This window comes from Atractosteus spatula, chromosome 8 (genome assembly GCF_055471065.1).
Source record: "Atractosteus spatula isolate fAtrSpa1 chromosome 8, fAtrSpa1.hap1, whole genome shotgun sequence".
Lineage (NCBI taxonomy): Eukaryota > Metazoa > Chordata > Actinopteri > Semionotiformes > Lepisosteidae > Atractosteus > Atractosteus spatula.
The window spans coordinates 7910068-7923777 of record NC_142713.1 but is presented as its reverse complement, the minus strand read 5'-3'; the positions used below and the strand labels follow the sequence as shown (position 1 = coordinate 7923777).

At 37.2% G+C, this 13710-nt stretch overlaps 1 protein-coding gene across 1 annotated transcript; it reads left to right on the top strand.

The window, feature by feature from the left end:
* The first annotated feature begins 8385 nt into the window (after positions 1 to 8385).
* On the top strand, positions 8386 to 13263 carry mansc4 (MANSC domain containing 4). The gene is made up of 3 exons (XM_088924383.1): positions 8386 to 8653; positions 9963 to 10097; positions 12572 to 13263. The coding sequence occupies exons 1-3, from the start codon at positions 8386 to 8388 to the stop codon at positions 13261 to 13263; spliced, it is 1095 nt and encodes a 364-aa protein (XP_088780509.1).
* Positions 13264 to 13710: the final 447 nt, after the last annotated feature.

The following is a 13710-nucleotide window of genomic DNA, read 5'->3' as shown; positions in this document are numbered from 1 at the left end:
TTATTTCATACTAATGTTTTGATGTCCTGAGTTATATTTTCTGCTCAAATGACTGCAATACAGGGTTAGGGTTGGGATTATAAGAAAACATAGAGGATGTTTGATGGCATGGCTGTGTTGTAGGATAGAAATGATATTTAGGAAAAGTGATGTTTTAATGTTATCTTCACTTTTTTTTCTTGCATATATGGCTCTATACACTGCATTGCCCGAAAGGGGAATGTTCTAAATTGCCCTAAAAGCAAGACTTTGAAAGAAACTGGTTAAATGTTTCAAACTGTTGCATTTGGCATTAAATACAATGGCATTTTAAGAGATACAGGTTAAATTTATGGGGTATTCCTGAATCTTAACTCATTGAACCCTGAAACCATGCTCATTGAGATCACCATTCAATGTGAAATTTCCAATACCAGAATAATTGTCAAAAAATAAAATTGTAGCGTAGTTGATACATTTTTTTTGGTTTGACAAGGCTGCTTAGTCTTTTGAAACTAATATTTTGATGTCCTGAGTTATATTTTCTGCTCAAATGACTGCAATACTCCTTATAGAAAATTAGAACCTTAACCCTAACCTGCCCAATCCTTAGCTAGGGTTATGGTTAGGATTATTAGAAAATATAGAGGATGTTTGATGGCATGGCTATGTTGTAGGACAGAAATGATATTTAGGAAAAGTGATGTTTTAATGTTATCTTCACTTTTTTTTCTTGCATATATGGCTCTATACACTGCATTGCCCGAAAGGGGAATGTTCTAAATTGCCCTAAAAGCAAGAGTTTGAAAGAAACTGGTTAAATGTTTCAAACTGTTGCATTTGGCATTAAATACAATGGCATTTTAAGAGATACAGGTTAAATTTATGGGGTATTCCTGAATCTTAACGCATTGAACCCTGAAACCATGCTCATTGAGATCACCATTCAATGTGAAATTTCCAATAACAGAATAACTGTCAAAAAATAAAATTGTACCATAGTTGATACATTTAATTTGGTTTGACAAGCTTGCTAAGTCTTTTGAAACTAATATTTTGATATCCTGAGTTATATTTTCTGCTCAAATGACTGCAATACTCCTTATAGAAAATCTGAACCTTAACCCTAACCTGCCCAAAGCCTAGCTAGGGTTATGGTTAGGATTATTAGAAAACATAGAGGATGTTTGATTGCATGACTGTGTTGTAGGACAGAAATGATATTCAGGAAAAGTTGTATTTTAATGTTATCTTCACTATCTTATCTCACAAGGTTCTAAATTGCCCTAAAAGGAAGAGTTTGAATGAAACTGGTTAAATGTTTCAAAATGTTGCATTTGGTATTGAATGCACCGGCATTTTAAGAGATACAGCTTAAATGTATGGGGTATTCCTGAGTCTAAACCTATTTCGCCCTGAAACCATGATCATTAATAACACCTTTCAACACGAAATTTCCAATAACAGTATAGTTAGCAAAAAATAAAATGTTACCGTAGCTGATACTTTTCACTTTAAGCAAGGTTTCTTAGTCTTTTAAAACTAATGTTTTGATGTCCTGAGTTATATTTTCCACTCAAATGACTGGAAGGTTGAATGAATTCTTTGAAGAAACTCTGGACCCTAACCATAATCTACTCAAATCCTTCACTACAGTTAGTGTTAGGATTCTTGGAAACTATAGAGGAACTTTGATGGCATGGCTGTGCATTAGGACAGAAATGAAATTTAGGAAATGTGATATTTCAATGTTATCTTCACATTTTTTCTTGCATATGTGGCTCTATACACTGCATTGCCCTAAAAGGAATTGTTCTAAAATATTTTAAAAGCAAGACTTTGAAGAATGTGGTTACTCTTATGAAACTGTTGCATTTGATATGTTCAATTTGAAGGTATTTTAACTTTGTATCCTGACTACAGCTGATTAACACATTAAAATGAACAACAAAAAAAAGATTTGGTTGTATGTTTTTGGATTCCTCTAGCCATAGTAGTGGTGGCAAATCTGCTTTGTTCCCAGCCTAAAGCTTAGGATAGCAATTCCCCTGTTTGTGAATACTTTGTGAGCTCTGAAAGAAAAACAGAAAACTTTCACTACTGCAAATGTGGCTCGACAATGATGTTGATCAGTGCAATTGCAAGATATGTCTGTGCATTTCTATATTTACTATTGTAAATGAAAGGAAACAAATGAAACAGTTAATAATAATACAGTGCATAAATATTTTAAAGAAATTGGTAGAGTACATTCCAGTTTATAAGAGTGAATCATAAAAAAACACATCAATAGTTTCTCTTTTCTTCCACAAGATGTCCCTGTTTAACAGCAAAATGGAGGTGTGTTTTTTCTATTTAAAAACACAACATTTATTGCATTTTAGAGAGTAGATGAAGTATGTACTGTATATTACTTGTCTAAAAACAATTACAGAAGCTGCTATTAAGGAAATGTAGAAAACTTGATATAAATCTATTTGAGACCTAAAACAGTTCAATCAGTGAAGCATCTTTGCAGAAACATGGAGGTTGTTAATTATTAGGTACACTACATGTATATGGTATATAGTATACTAGCATGTATATTATAAACCTGTGATCCTGGACAATGTACTGTATGCAGAAATAGGTTTACTTTAGAATCTCTTTGTACTCCTTGCTGTTGACAGCAATGTCCTAAATTAAACACTCTTTTACATAAATACTATGCTCAAAATTAAAATTAATTTGTAGGCTTCTGCGGGGGCATTGATATGTGAAGAGCTCTTTTCCTCTCTTGTCTGTTGTAAGTATGTGTTTCTTTTTTTGTTTGTTTTCTGTGACTAATAAATACAATTCCTTGGTTTGTTAGTTCATTCTAAAGTCCTCACAGAAGGCCCAATCCTTTAACTTTAACAAGCAACGTTACATAAACTTAAAACGTATTTATTGAAGGGTACTGTATATCTGATGGAAGTGTGTACAAGAGGAAACAAAGTAACAGAAAACGGCATCTTAAAACTGGTTTCTTAATGCAGTACAGTTCCATCCATCCATTTTTTTAAATGCTTATCCAGCACAGGGTTTCAGGGGAGCCAGAGGCTATCCTAGACAGTAATGGGCGTGTGACAAGACACACCCTGGAAAGCACACTAGTCCATCACAGACACACACTCACACCTGGGCCAATTTCCCAGAAGCCAATTACCCTACAGTACCAGCATGGCTATGGATTGTGGGAGGAAACCAGAGCACCTGAAGGAAACCCACGTGAATGCAGGGAGACAATACAAACTTCATGCATATACTGTACAGTAGAACCCAAAGAATTGAGCCAAGGACCACAGAACGGTGAAATGTATGTTATTGTTAAAAAAAAAAAGAATGGTTAGTAAGAAAAGAACAGCCATTCTCTGGAAACTGTTTCATTAGATACGGACATTTTTCCAATAAATAATGAGTTGCTGGAGGGGAATATGGTTATAAACAAATGTGTAATGGAAATGTTGAAAAAGTACATGTTCATTTACTTTCATCGGTATCATTTGTTTGAAAACCTGAAATGGATCTAATCAGATGGTGCTCTAATAAATGTTTGTGCTTCCAGTGAGCTCTGCATAGAAAGAAAACTTCAGTTCTAAAAAAGCTGAGGGAAATTCCTTTGCTCTGCGTTCTTTGCATTACACACCTGTGATTAGATCAGATTTCGGCCTCTCAGTGGTTTAAATGCTCGTGTTGACAGCTTCAGTGTTTGTGCTGTGGGGGCAGCGCAAATGACTGTAAAGCTTCTATACCCATTCTTAAAACGGCTCTGATCTGTGAAAGGAATGTACTGTATGTACTGTAATTAAAACAATGAACAAAGCTACTGCACAGCTCTCTTTAATAACACACTTTGGTTGCAGTTCCTTTATCATTGTAATTAAATTACAGGCATCATGCTTGCCTCTGTAAAAAAAAAACTAAAACAAATTTTAAATGGTCAGATACTAAAAATACAGATAAGGATCTGTATGAATGGTGTGAATGATGATCTCAGATAAGGATCTCATGAATGGGCTGAAACCTAATCTTCTTTTCAGGGAGAGCTGCTTAAAAGTAGGAAACAAAATGTAATCATTTTAAGCTATTGTAGAAAAAAATTAATGTTACTGAAAACCGAGGATCTGTGAATCTGGGAGTTAATTATGGTCAAGTAAGACTTTATCATTTATTAAAAGGGATGCATATCAATCATGCTGCCACAATTCTTAAACTTTAGGCAGATTGACAAGAGTTTACTTTTGAGAAGAAAAGGGGAAGAAAAATACTCCAATATTTAATACTGTAAAAGTAACCGGCATTTGCAGAGAACAACAGGACAGCAGGACCCTTCCTAACTTGACATATTCTTATAACCCACTAACCCAATTGTCAATGACTTAGCTTTATAGTTATGACCATTACACAGGAGAATGAGGACTTGTGGACTTGCTACTCCAACATTTCCACTATTTCTGTTTCTTGACGACGCAAGCTCCACTATGCCTTACAGGAGAGTTACCAGACACTGGAAGAGCACTATGTCACTGCAAGCTTGCAGACATACACAAGGGGTCACTGTTGTGCCTAAATCCTAGTTAAGTCAGGTGATGGCTGACTAAAGGCCACCCAAACCAATTAGGGAAACCGAATATCTCATTCTAACCATCAACACTCAGTATTAACCCCACACCTGGCTCATCTGTAGCTTTCCCTCACCCCAACGATTACCAGTAAATGCAGATACAGCCATCTTCACAGCCCTCAAACCATCCCTCAATCCAATCCAGTGTTTGTGACGCTATACCCTCTCCTGGATTCAACATCAGTCACACTTGATTCAATCAATTCAATTCAGAGAGAAATACTTCCTAATGTACCTCTTTCAAAAACTGCAAGACCTGCCTATTGCTGCTTGTAGAATATTCATCAACATTCAGAATAAGATACAGCTCTTCTCTTGTCAAAAAAGCACACATACCCCAGTTATTATAAGAAGCTTGTGAGCTTGTTCCTTGTGTCACCAGTGCTAGACCTAAAAAGAGATTGTGTTTTTTCAAGGAAATTCTGATTAAAGCTTCTTAATATACAGTAATTCATTAATAGCTCTTGTAGAAGTAAGAGTTAGGCACCTCAACAAACAGTTTTATCCCTCCCATATTTTATACAGTAAGTATCAGTTTATTGCGTGTAAACTACCTTCAGGTACTGGATACTTCATGTTGGTTATTTTAAGGAAATTAGCATAAACACATGTGGAATTGAAATGTTAAGCAAGTACAGATACGTTTACTTTCTTCAGCACCATTGGTTTGCAGCTCTAAAACCTGAAATGCTGAAACTATCTATTTCTGACCCTAATCTGATTTGGACTTCAAATTCCCCGGTTCCTAAGGAAGTCAAATTTAATTCAGCTCTTCTGTTTTCCTTTAGAAGAACAAAATGCTGAGGCAGGGGCCAAGTCAGTCTCAGGCCAGCGTTTTTGGCAGACCGAATGTAGCTTAAACTGATTCCAAGCTTTCTCTAAGCGAAGAAGGTCTTTCATCTGTTTTGCGTTCTGACTTCATTGCCTGCTAAATGCTACATTTTGTAGGCTTTTTAACTGAACTCAGAAAAGGTGGCAGCTATTCAGAAGTGCCAGTGACTCTGGGGAACACAAACTGCAGAATAAAGGACACAAATGGGCACAGAAGTTCTGGAACAAAGATGGAAAAGGAAAGAAAGTAGCATTCTCTGCAAGAGCCAAGCAACTCAAGGTTTGGATTTAAAAAAAAAAACCCTCCTAATCTTTCTTGAAAGAATCTGGGCTGCTGCAGATATAGTAATCCTTTCTCGGATTCCCTCTGAAAAAAAACAGACAGGTCTCTTATTATTGCAACAAAGGATTGCTCCACTGTGCTTCAGCCCTGTCTTTGAAGAAGAGTGCCTTTGTGATGTGGATCTCTTTCCAAAGATTCATGCCCTTGGAGAATTGGCACCAAGACAGCTCTGGGCACAGACACAGAATAGAAAAAAACATTGGTCCCCCTAAGATGCCCTCAAAAGATGTTCAATAACACAGAACATGGGGCTTTAAGTGGGTTTCAAGCTTTTTCTGCCAGAAAGACCCCATTTCAAGAAAGCCCTAGCAATAAGATTCTATAATTTAAACATACACCAAACTGAATTATCGCAACTGTGAAGAATTTGTAATTGATTACTTAATGCAGGGTAACAGTGTTGATTTTGTTCCCTGACTGGGAAACAAACTGGGGACTGGGGAGTGAAAATGTCTCTTTGTTCTTTTTGTCCTAAAAGATCTCTGAGGAACATCAGATGGTTCTTGAATTTTTTTGCTTTCGGCATCCAAAGATTGAGATCCTTGCCCCCCCCCAGGTTTTTCCTAGTTGTTGTTTCTTAACTGCACTGCACATGGGCAAGTAGCAGCAGAGTCTGAAGCACTCTGTGTTCAGTGTTCATTCACTGTGTTCATTTAAGTGTTACATAAAATCTCGTTTTACTTCTGAGCTCCTTTCAGCACAGGTAAATAAAACTTTACCTGTCCCTTAAAAGAATATGTGTTTCATGCTGAATTGTGTTCTGTTAAAATGACAAATAGCAAATTGTTTTACTACTAAGTTAGTTAAAACTTAGTTTTGCTACTTAGTTTTCTCACAGTATTGTACATCACTAAATATCAGTCATCAGTGTGTGTATTTGTGCCATGCTCTATCCTGTACTCGGTGCTCTTTTTTATATGACCCAATGGCGTTTTCTACGAGAGTCTGTGAAATTATCTAGATATTTGTGTAAAAGTCAGATAAAAACTATTTATACTCACCTGTGGACAACATGCTGCACATGTCTTTCTCATTAAAACATGGATTAGGAGTGAGCAATGCTGATTTCATTTCATATTTATTATTAATTGAAAATTAATAAATTCTCCATGTGTTACTTATGTAACTGTTTCAAGATTAAAATATGATATGATAGGTTGTGCAAATATTTGACCATGTGTGCATATACAGTAGCTCCAATATTTTTAGATTACAGAGCACTTTTTGAATACAGGCTATCATTAAGAAGGTACTGTAGCATCTGCAGTATTTAAACCACAAAACCTCAAACATGTAAAGATGTATTCAACATCTTCCTTATATTGTAAATATCTAAATAAACCAACCAAGCTTCTAAATAAACAAGCTGATTTTAACACAAGAGAAAATAAGAGAATATAGTGAAAAACAAAATAACAAATGCTTATTTCCAGATGCGTGTAAGAAAGTAAAGATTGCAGATCATGGGTTTCACTGATCTGAGGTGCTTCCTATCCATACATAGCCCATAATTTAAAACCATAATAACACCCAAGACTGTATGGTCATGTATTTACTCTGGAAGCACTAGCAAAATGTAGGGCATGTTTAATACTTTGTTGTACTCTGCCTTTGGTCTTATTCAAAACAGCTGTAGCATTATGACCTTCTAGCCTGACTTCTCTCAGAAGGTAAGAAAGACTGGACCTGGTCAGTACTGGGATGGAAGGCCTCTGTGGAAATCCAGGGTGCTGTGACAAGTGGTGTTGGGACTTTCCACCTTTGAACGAAGATTTTAAAACCAACGCCGTAGTATGGTGACCAAGAACACGATGCTACAAGAGGTGTTGTTCTTTGATTGAGCTGTTACACTGAGGCTCTGACCTCATGGTGGTTAAAAAGCCCAAAAGACCTTTTCTAAAATGTAGGAGTGTAAACTCTGGTGTCCTGCCTAAATTCCACTCTTGCCTTTATTTCTTTAACCCATTGGTGAAACAATTTCTCATTTCTCTGCATGATCAGAGTAGTGGGTCAGAGGTAAATCATAGCTGTTAGTTACAGTATACTGAGGTAGTACGTTAAAAGCACAATATAAGCACAAACCATTATTATTATTATTATTATTTCTTTCCAAGAAGTAGGATGTTTGTGAAGTGATGGATTTTTTTATTTTAAATAATATTAAATAGGAAGTATGTAGAGAAATGAAATCACAGTTGAACTGGGACATTATATTAGAAAGAAAATATTCTGAAAAAAAATATTTAGTTTTAGAGGATTATGTGAATTATTATTTTTTTTTTATTCCAGTGAAAGCATTTCATAATTGATTATAACTCCTCATAAAATGATAATAGGGTGCAGGAATTGAAGTTTTCCTCAAGTGTTCTGACGTCGAATTGCAAATGAGGTTTCTGGAATCCGCATGTGACTGAGATCAGCAGGTACTGGCCAGTGGATTAACAGAGAGTGGACAAAGGCGGGTATCCATCCACTCGGCGATGCAGAATGAACACACCTGTTAAAAACATTCAAAGACGTTAAATCGCGCACCTTAGTCTAAATGAAAATAACAGCAGACGCCTGATGCCAGAGAAAAGACACGTACATGTTTTCAACTTCAAAACATGATTTGATGCTCTGGCATTCACCAGCAATGACAGCTACATGGGGAGTTTTAATGATTCTAGGTTTGCTGTGCAATACGGAGTCGAAGTGTTCACCTACCACTTTTTACAAAAATTGCTGGATCCGTCGTTTTCCTGGGATTTTTATTGACCTTGTCGAGTCTCAAAGAAAAGGCGCACAGCTACTGAAGTTTTACCAGGAAGACACTGCTATGAACTGTAGTAAAGCGTGCTGCCTCACAAGAAATGGTGAGTTGGTAATTGCGCATTTTCTAATCTCGGAGAACACCATTTCATTTAAAAGCGAAAGGCTTTAAAATAATTTTACGACTTGCCGTGCCAACGTCAGTCATTAAAACTACCCAATATACTACATAAAAAGGCGATGTTAAATTAAGCAATGCACCTTCGGTGGGACTACGGGCGTACAGCTCAAGGTTGTACAGTCGCCGTGTAATCTTTTAGTCAAAAATATACAGTAGAACCCATTTTCTGTTTTTATATTCAACACATACTCTTAGCTCTTACTAGCTAAGCAATGATCAAGAACTAGCAAGTCTTTAAATCTAAAGTAAAGGGATCGGATCTAACAACTTTTATTTTACATTTATTGATTTATTACAATTAATATGAACAATAATACTCGCGCGTGCTTTGTGTTTAATACTTTTTAACTTTTTAAGGCATGTTGTATACTTTTTTTTGTTTTACATACAGTACCATTGGTTTCAGTAATTGCAAACAATTTGAAGCATGGTGAACATAAAGCTGTTTATATTATTTGTTTTTTTAAAGGTTGATTTTCAAACAAACAGAAGGGAACATTCCTGTTAACTACTGTATACCTTTTATTTTACAGAAATTATATTTGAAAGAATGTTTTCGATTATGGCAGTTGGAAATGATGATACTTCACTAATGTAACAGCATTGACCAAAGCTTTCCTGACAGTGTTTATCGTTATTAGTTGCCTTTATATTTGCCTTTTTATGAATAAATTGCCTAACATTCTATGTCCGCAAAGGATGTACTGTGTACTAATTATTCCAAAGTAGGACAACCATTGGATCTGTTGGGATTTTGGTATACTGTACATACTCTTAATGACTAAAATTGATTTAATGGTTTTAAATGACCAATGTTTCCAACTCTTTGCCCATTGAGTGTTGGAAAATGCCTGTAAAATATACAAGATTTAAAGTCCTGGAGTCTGTTATTACTGGCACACACTGCATATTTAAGTAAAATGAGTAACTGGTCGACTCAGTTGTGTAGTTGTCTTGAACTGGACTAAGAATAGGATTAATCTAAATACTTTGATTGTTTTTGGTTCCTAAACATGTTAGAGATTGCCTTTCATAAGATCTTCAGCTTTTAAGTAGAAACAAAAACCTGCAAAGGTACCAGTTAGACAGCTTGTTTGTTCAATGAAGATTTTTTTATTAAGTAAAACTTTCTTTGACTGGAAGAAAACAGGTGTGTGGTGTGTGGACCCCCAGGGTTGTCTCACTAGAATGCCATTTGAGTTTATTAAAATACACGTTTGTCTCTCTGACAGTCTCCTGTAATCTTGCGGTGTTTCATTATGAGACCACAGAGAACAGTGTCAACTGCTTCCACTTCAACTGTCCAACGCTGGAGAGCTGCATCCTGAGAAGGAGGAGCAATGTCATCCTGTACAACATTACAAAAGGTGAATAGGAACGTCAGTGTGTGCTGAGTATCATTACTCCTCTTCATGGCAAAACAATGATGTCATTCCAGTCACTCTTTCAAACTGATGTCATTACAACAAGCAGTACCAGTATTTCTAGCTCTTTGACCTTGAGTGTATGAAGTTCTTGTGCATTATTATTTACTGTGAGTAATGTTATCTGCTTTAGCATAAAGCAGGTTTTAAAGAGCACAGAGTCTGGATTCAAAGAGAACTCTAATACCCACCATATATTGCTAAAAAAAGAACTCTTGCATGGTCTGTATGTTTTATATGCAATACAAAAGGAGATAATGTAATAAGAGGTACTGTATATGTCTGGGCAGCTGGAAGTAATGGGTTTAGTTTTGTTTGCTATGTGGTTATAATAGTAATAAACATTATTTTATATACAGTAGCTCCTTTAAGAGTAGCTTCTCAAATCACTTTACAGTATGAGAAAAAAATAAACAAGGAGAGGAGGTAACAGAATTAGCACAAATGAAATCAAGGGTTTAGAATGGAGTAGGAGTTTCAAAGACAGGCACGGACATTGAATAAATAAAAGACTTTCTGAAGAAGGTTTTGAGTCTGGATTTGAAAGTGCTTAGGGAAGGTGTCTATCCTTGGGGATAGAATTCCAGAGCTCTGGGGTATAGCAAGAGATCACCCTGCCAACTATAGTACAATATGTAGACAATCTTGGGGGATAAACAAGAGACCAGAGTCAAACGAATAAAGGTAACGAGGTGGGTACTAGGGAGAGTGTCATACAGGTACTAAGATGCCAAGCCATGTTGAGACTTATAAGTAAGCATTGGGATTTTGAAGTCAACACAAAACCTGATAGGAAGCCAGTGCAAAGACTCCAGGACAGGAGTAATGTGATCACTTACTCCCGACCTGGTCAGAATTTTGGCTGCTAGATTCTGTAAATACTGAAGTTTTTTCAGTGTGGATTAGATACTCCACCGACACAACATAGAACATAATCCTCCAATATTTCTGAGACGGAAGAATGATGTTTTTACAATATTTTGCACATGTGGGTCAAATGTCAAGCCTTCATCAAATATCATCCCCCAAGTTCTTCAATTTAAATTAAATAATTTAGCTTGACATAGTTGATGGTAGGTGCCAAGAAGCATGATTTCAACCTTGTTGCAATTTAAATGAAGGAAAAGAATACAGAGACAGCCAGTTCAGTGTCAGGTTTAATATGGATGTAGATTTGAGTATCATCAGCATAGAAATGAGTAACTGTTCGACCCAAGTGTATGATGATTAAGACCATGTGATCTTAATAGCTGACCAAATGAGAACATGCGGAATGGTAGGGGGCCCAGTATCGAACCCCAAGGAACAGCAGACTTAACAAACCGAACTTCAGCACTGAAACCCCCAAGAGAGACAAAGTGTTGACAATCAGTAAGGTACTGGAAGAGTTCAACCATTTAAGAACAAAGTCAGAAACTGCATTTACAGCCTCAAGATGAGAGAGCAAGAAGTCATGGTTAATAGTGTCAAAAGCAGCCCTGGGGTCTAGGAGAATAACGATAGATCAGGAACTGGGATCAGAAGCCAGAAGAAGATCGTTAGTGACTTTAGGGCTGTTTCAGTGTTGTGTAATTATCAGAACCCAAATTGGAAAAGTTAGTAGAAGAGGTTAGAAAAAAGATAAAAAGCTAAGTCATATGTCCAAAATATATGTATAAAAGTGTGTTTTCCTCATTAAATGAACTTTTATTATGTGGTACTATTCATAATTCATTCATTATTATTAATAATTTCAATATTATAAGGACCAAATAGCATGCACTCCAGATGAGTTTTGGGAATTTTATCAAATGTAAACCAGTTTTAAAACAAAAGCTTCAAAAATGAATGTTTAAGTGCAACAGGAGATTAAATGGAGAAGACTAAAGCATCACACAAATAAAACAAACGTGAATGCATTGGTTTACATCACTTGAGAGTTCTTCCTCCTCTAGGACCTGGTGTCTTTGACCGTGGGCTAAAGATTTTCTCTAAGTTAGCCCAGGAAATGATTTAATTAATATAGAGATCCATTGAACTGTGGGTAGTGTGGGATCATGGCTTCTACACATGGACCTTTCTGCTATGTACTGTACATCTGCAAAAACACCCTTTTATACGCTTCCTGACAATCGGTTTTGTGGTGTTGTCCGAGAAGAAATCCTCGCATTCAAACGTGGCTTTAATGCTGGTTGCTGTGTAACAGATTTACGACAGCAATGACCAGCTCTAGTTCGGGAATGCCAGGTTCTTGCAGCGACTGGGAAAAAGGAAATAATCCATTACCCGTCCCTGATTTACCTCATGAACTTTGTGACTTGTTAAAACACACTTTTCCCTGACACTTACTGAGCACCTTGGAAAGGTGCCCCTAGTACTGATGGTACAAAGCAGGCATCAAAATCTGTCGTATGATTTTGTCTCATCTATTCCCACAGGCATTGATCCAGACCTGCTTGTTTTTGGCAAGTATTTTACATCGAGCCTTCGACTGTGGCCCAACCTCTCAACCTCGAGATCCAACACCTCTGAGCCCTCATCCTTGGACAAGCGCCAGTTTCACCGGCCACCTCTTTCTTCCTTCCCTTCCCAGACTTCCCCTGACATGAAGGTCTTGACCTCCCCACAGCACGCAGACTGGGGGATGAGGAAAACCACTCAAACAACCTCTATCTTTGTCAGCACGCCGCAGGCCAGTGTACACAGCACAGTGAATACTTTGGCAGTGGAGGCTGTTATGGGCAATACTACACTGCAGCCAATTCTGAACACCTCCCCAGCAGGGAACCTCACAGCAGTGTCTGCTGCAACTAAGCCCTACTCCAATATTGTGGTACCAGTCAATTTTGACAGCAGCAAGCAATACCCCAATGATACCAAGGGTTATGTCATGAGGAACCACACTTCTGAGGAGGCACCTGGCCATCTGAGGCCAGTCTGGGAATTGGCCACAGGAGCGCTGCTGGCCCCAGTGATCATCTGCTCCAGCATTCTTCTGGCCTGTTGCTGCACCATCCTGTTTGCAGTAGGCTGGCGTAGCAGGAAGAGGGGTCATTACAAGACAACCTGGAGAATCAAGAGGGGCTCAATGCGTTTGATAAAGTATGTCATTGTGAGGGAAAGCTTGTGATGGGGGGGAAACCCAAGACTCCAGTCAATAAAAAAAAACCTTCCGGCCGAGTCCAAGCAAAACCTGGGTCTACACCATTTACTGCTTCCAGATCAGTCCTGTCAATGGCCTATAAGCAGAATAAAGTAAATTAAAAATGTACATTATCCAATTGCTCCTTATCTTTTCATTCATGAAAGTGTGTTCTTTATCTGAGCGATATTAACTGCTGTTCCAGTATTTAGAAATGGCTGCTGTATGGAAGGAATGGGACGATTTAATGGTTCCTGAAACAGAACCTACAGTACAACTGATGATGCATCTGCAGTTCGATATGGGAAAGGAAGAGCAATCCTTAATGATATTTCAGAATACATTGATGCAAAATAAAAATGCTCTAGGACCTTATATTATTTCAAATGCATGTGGTTGTGGTAAAAATCTCAAGAAATTTCAAGTCATCTTCAC

Bases quoted from the DNA above. Each gene is read 5' to 3' on its own strand.
- mansc4 (XM_088924383.1), top strand. From the start codon at position 8,386: ATGTTTTCAACTTCAAAACATGATTTGATGCTCTGGCATTCACCAGCA. The intron at 8,654-9,962 runs GTGAGTTGGTAA...TCTCTCTGACAG, and splicing joins GTGCTGCCTCACAAGAAATG to TCTCCTGTAATCTTGCGGTG. The intron at 10,098-12,571 runs GTGAATAGGAAC...CTATTCCCACAG, and splicing joins CCTGTACAACATTACAAAAG to GCATTGATCCAGACCTGCTT.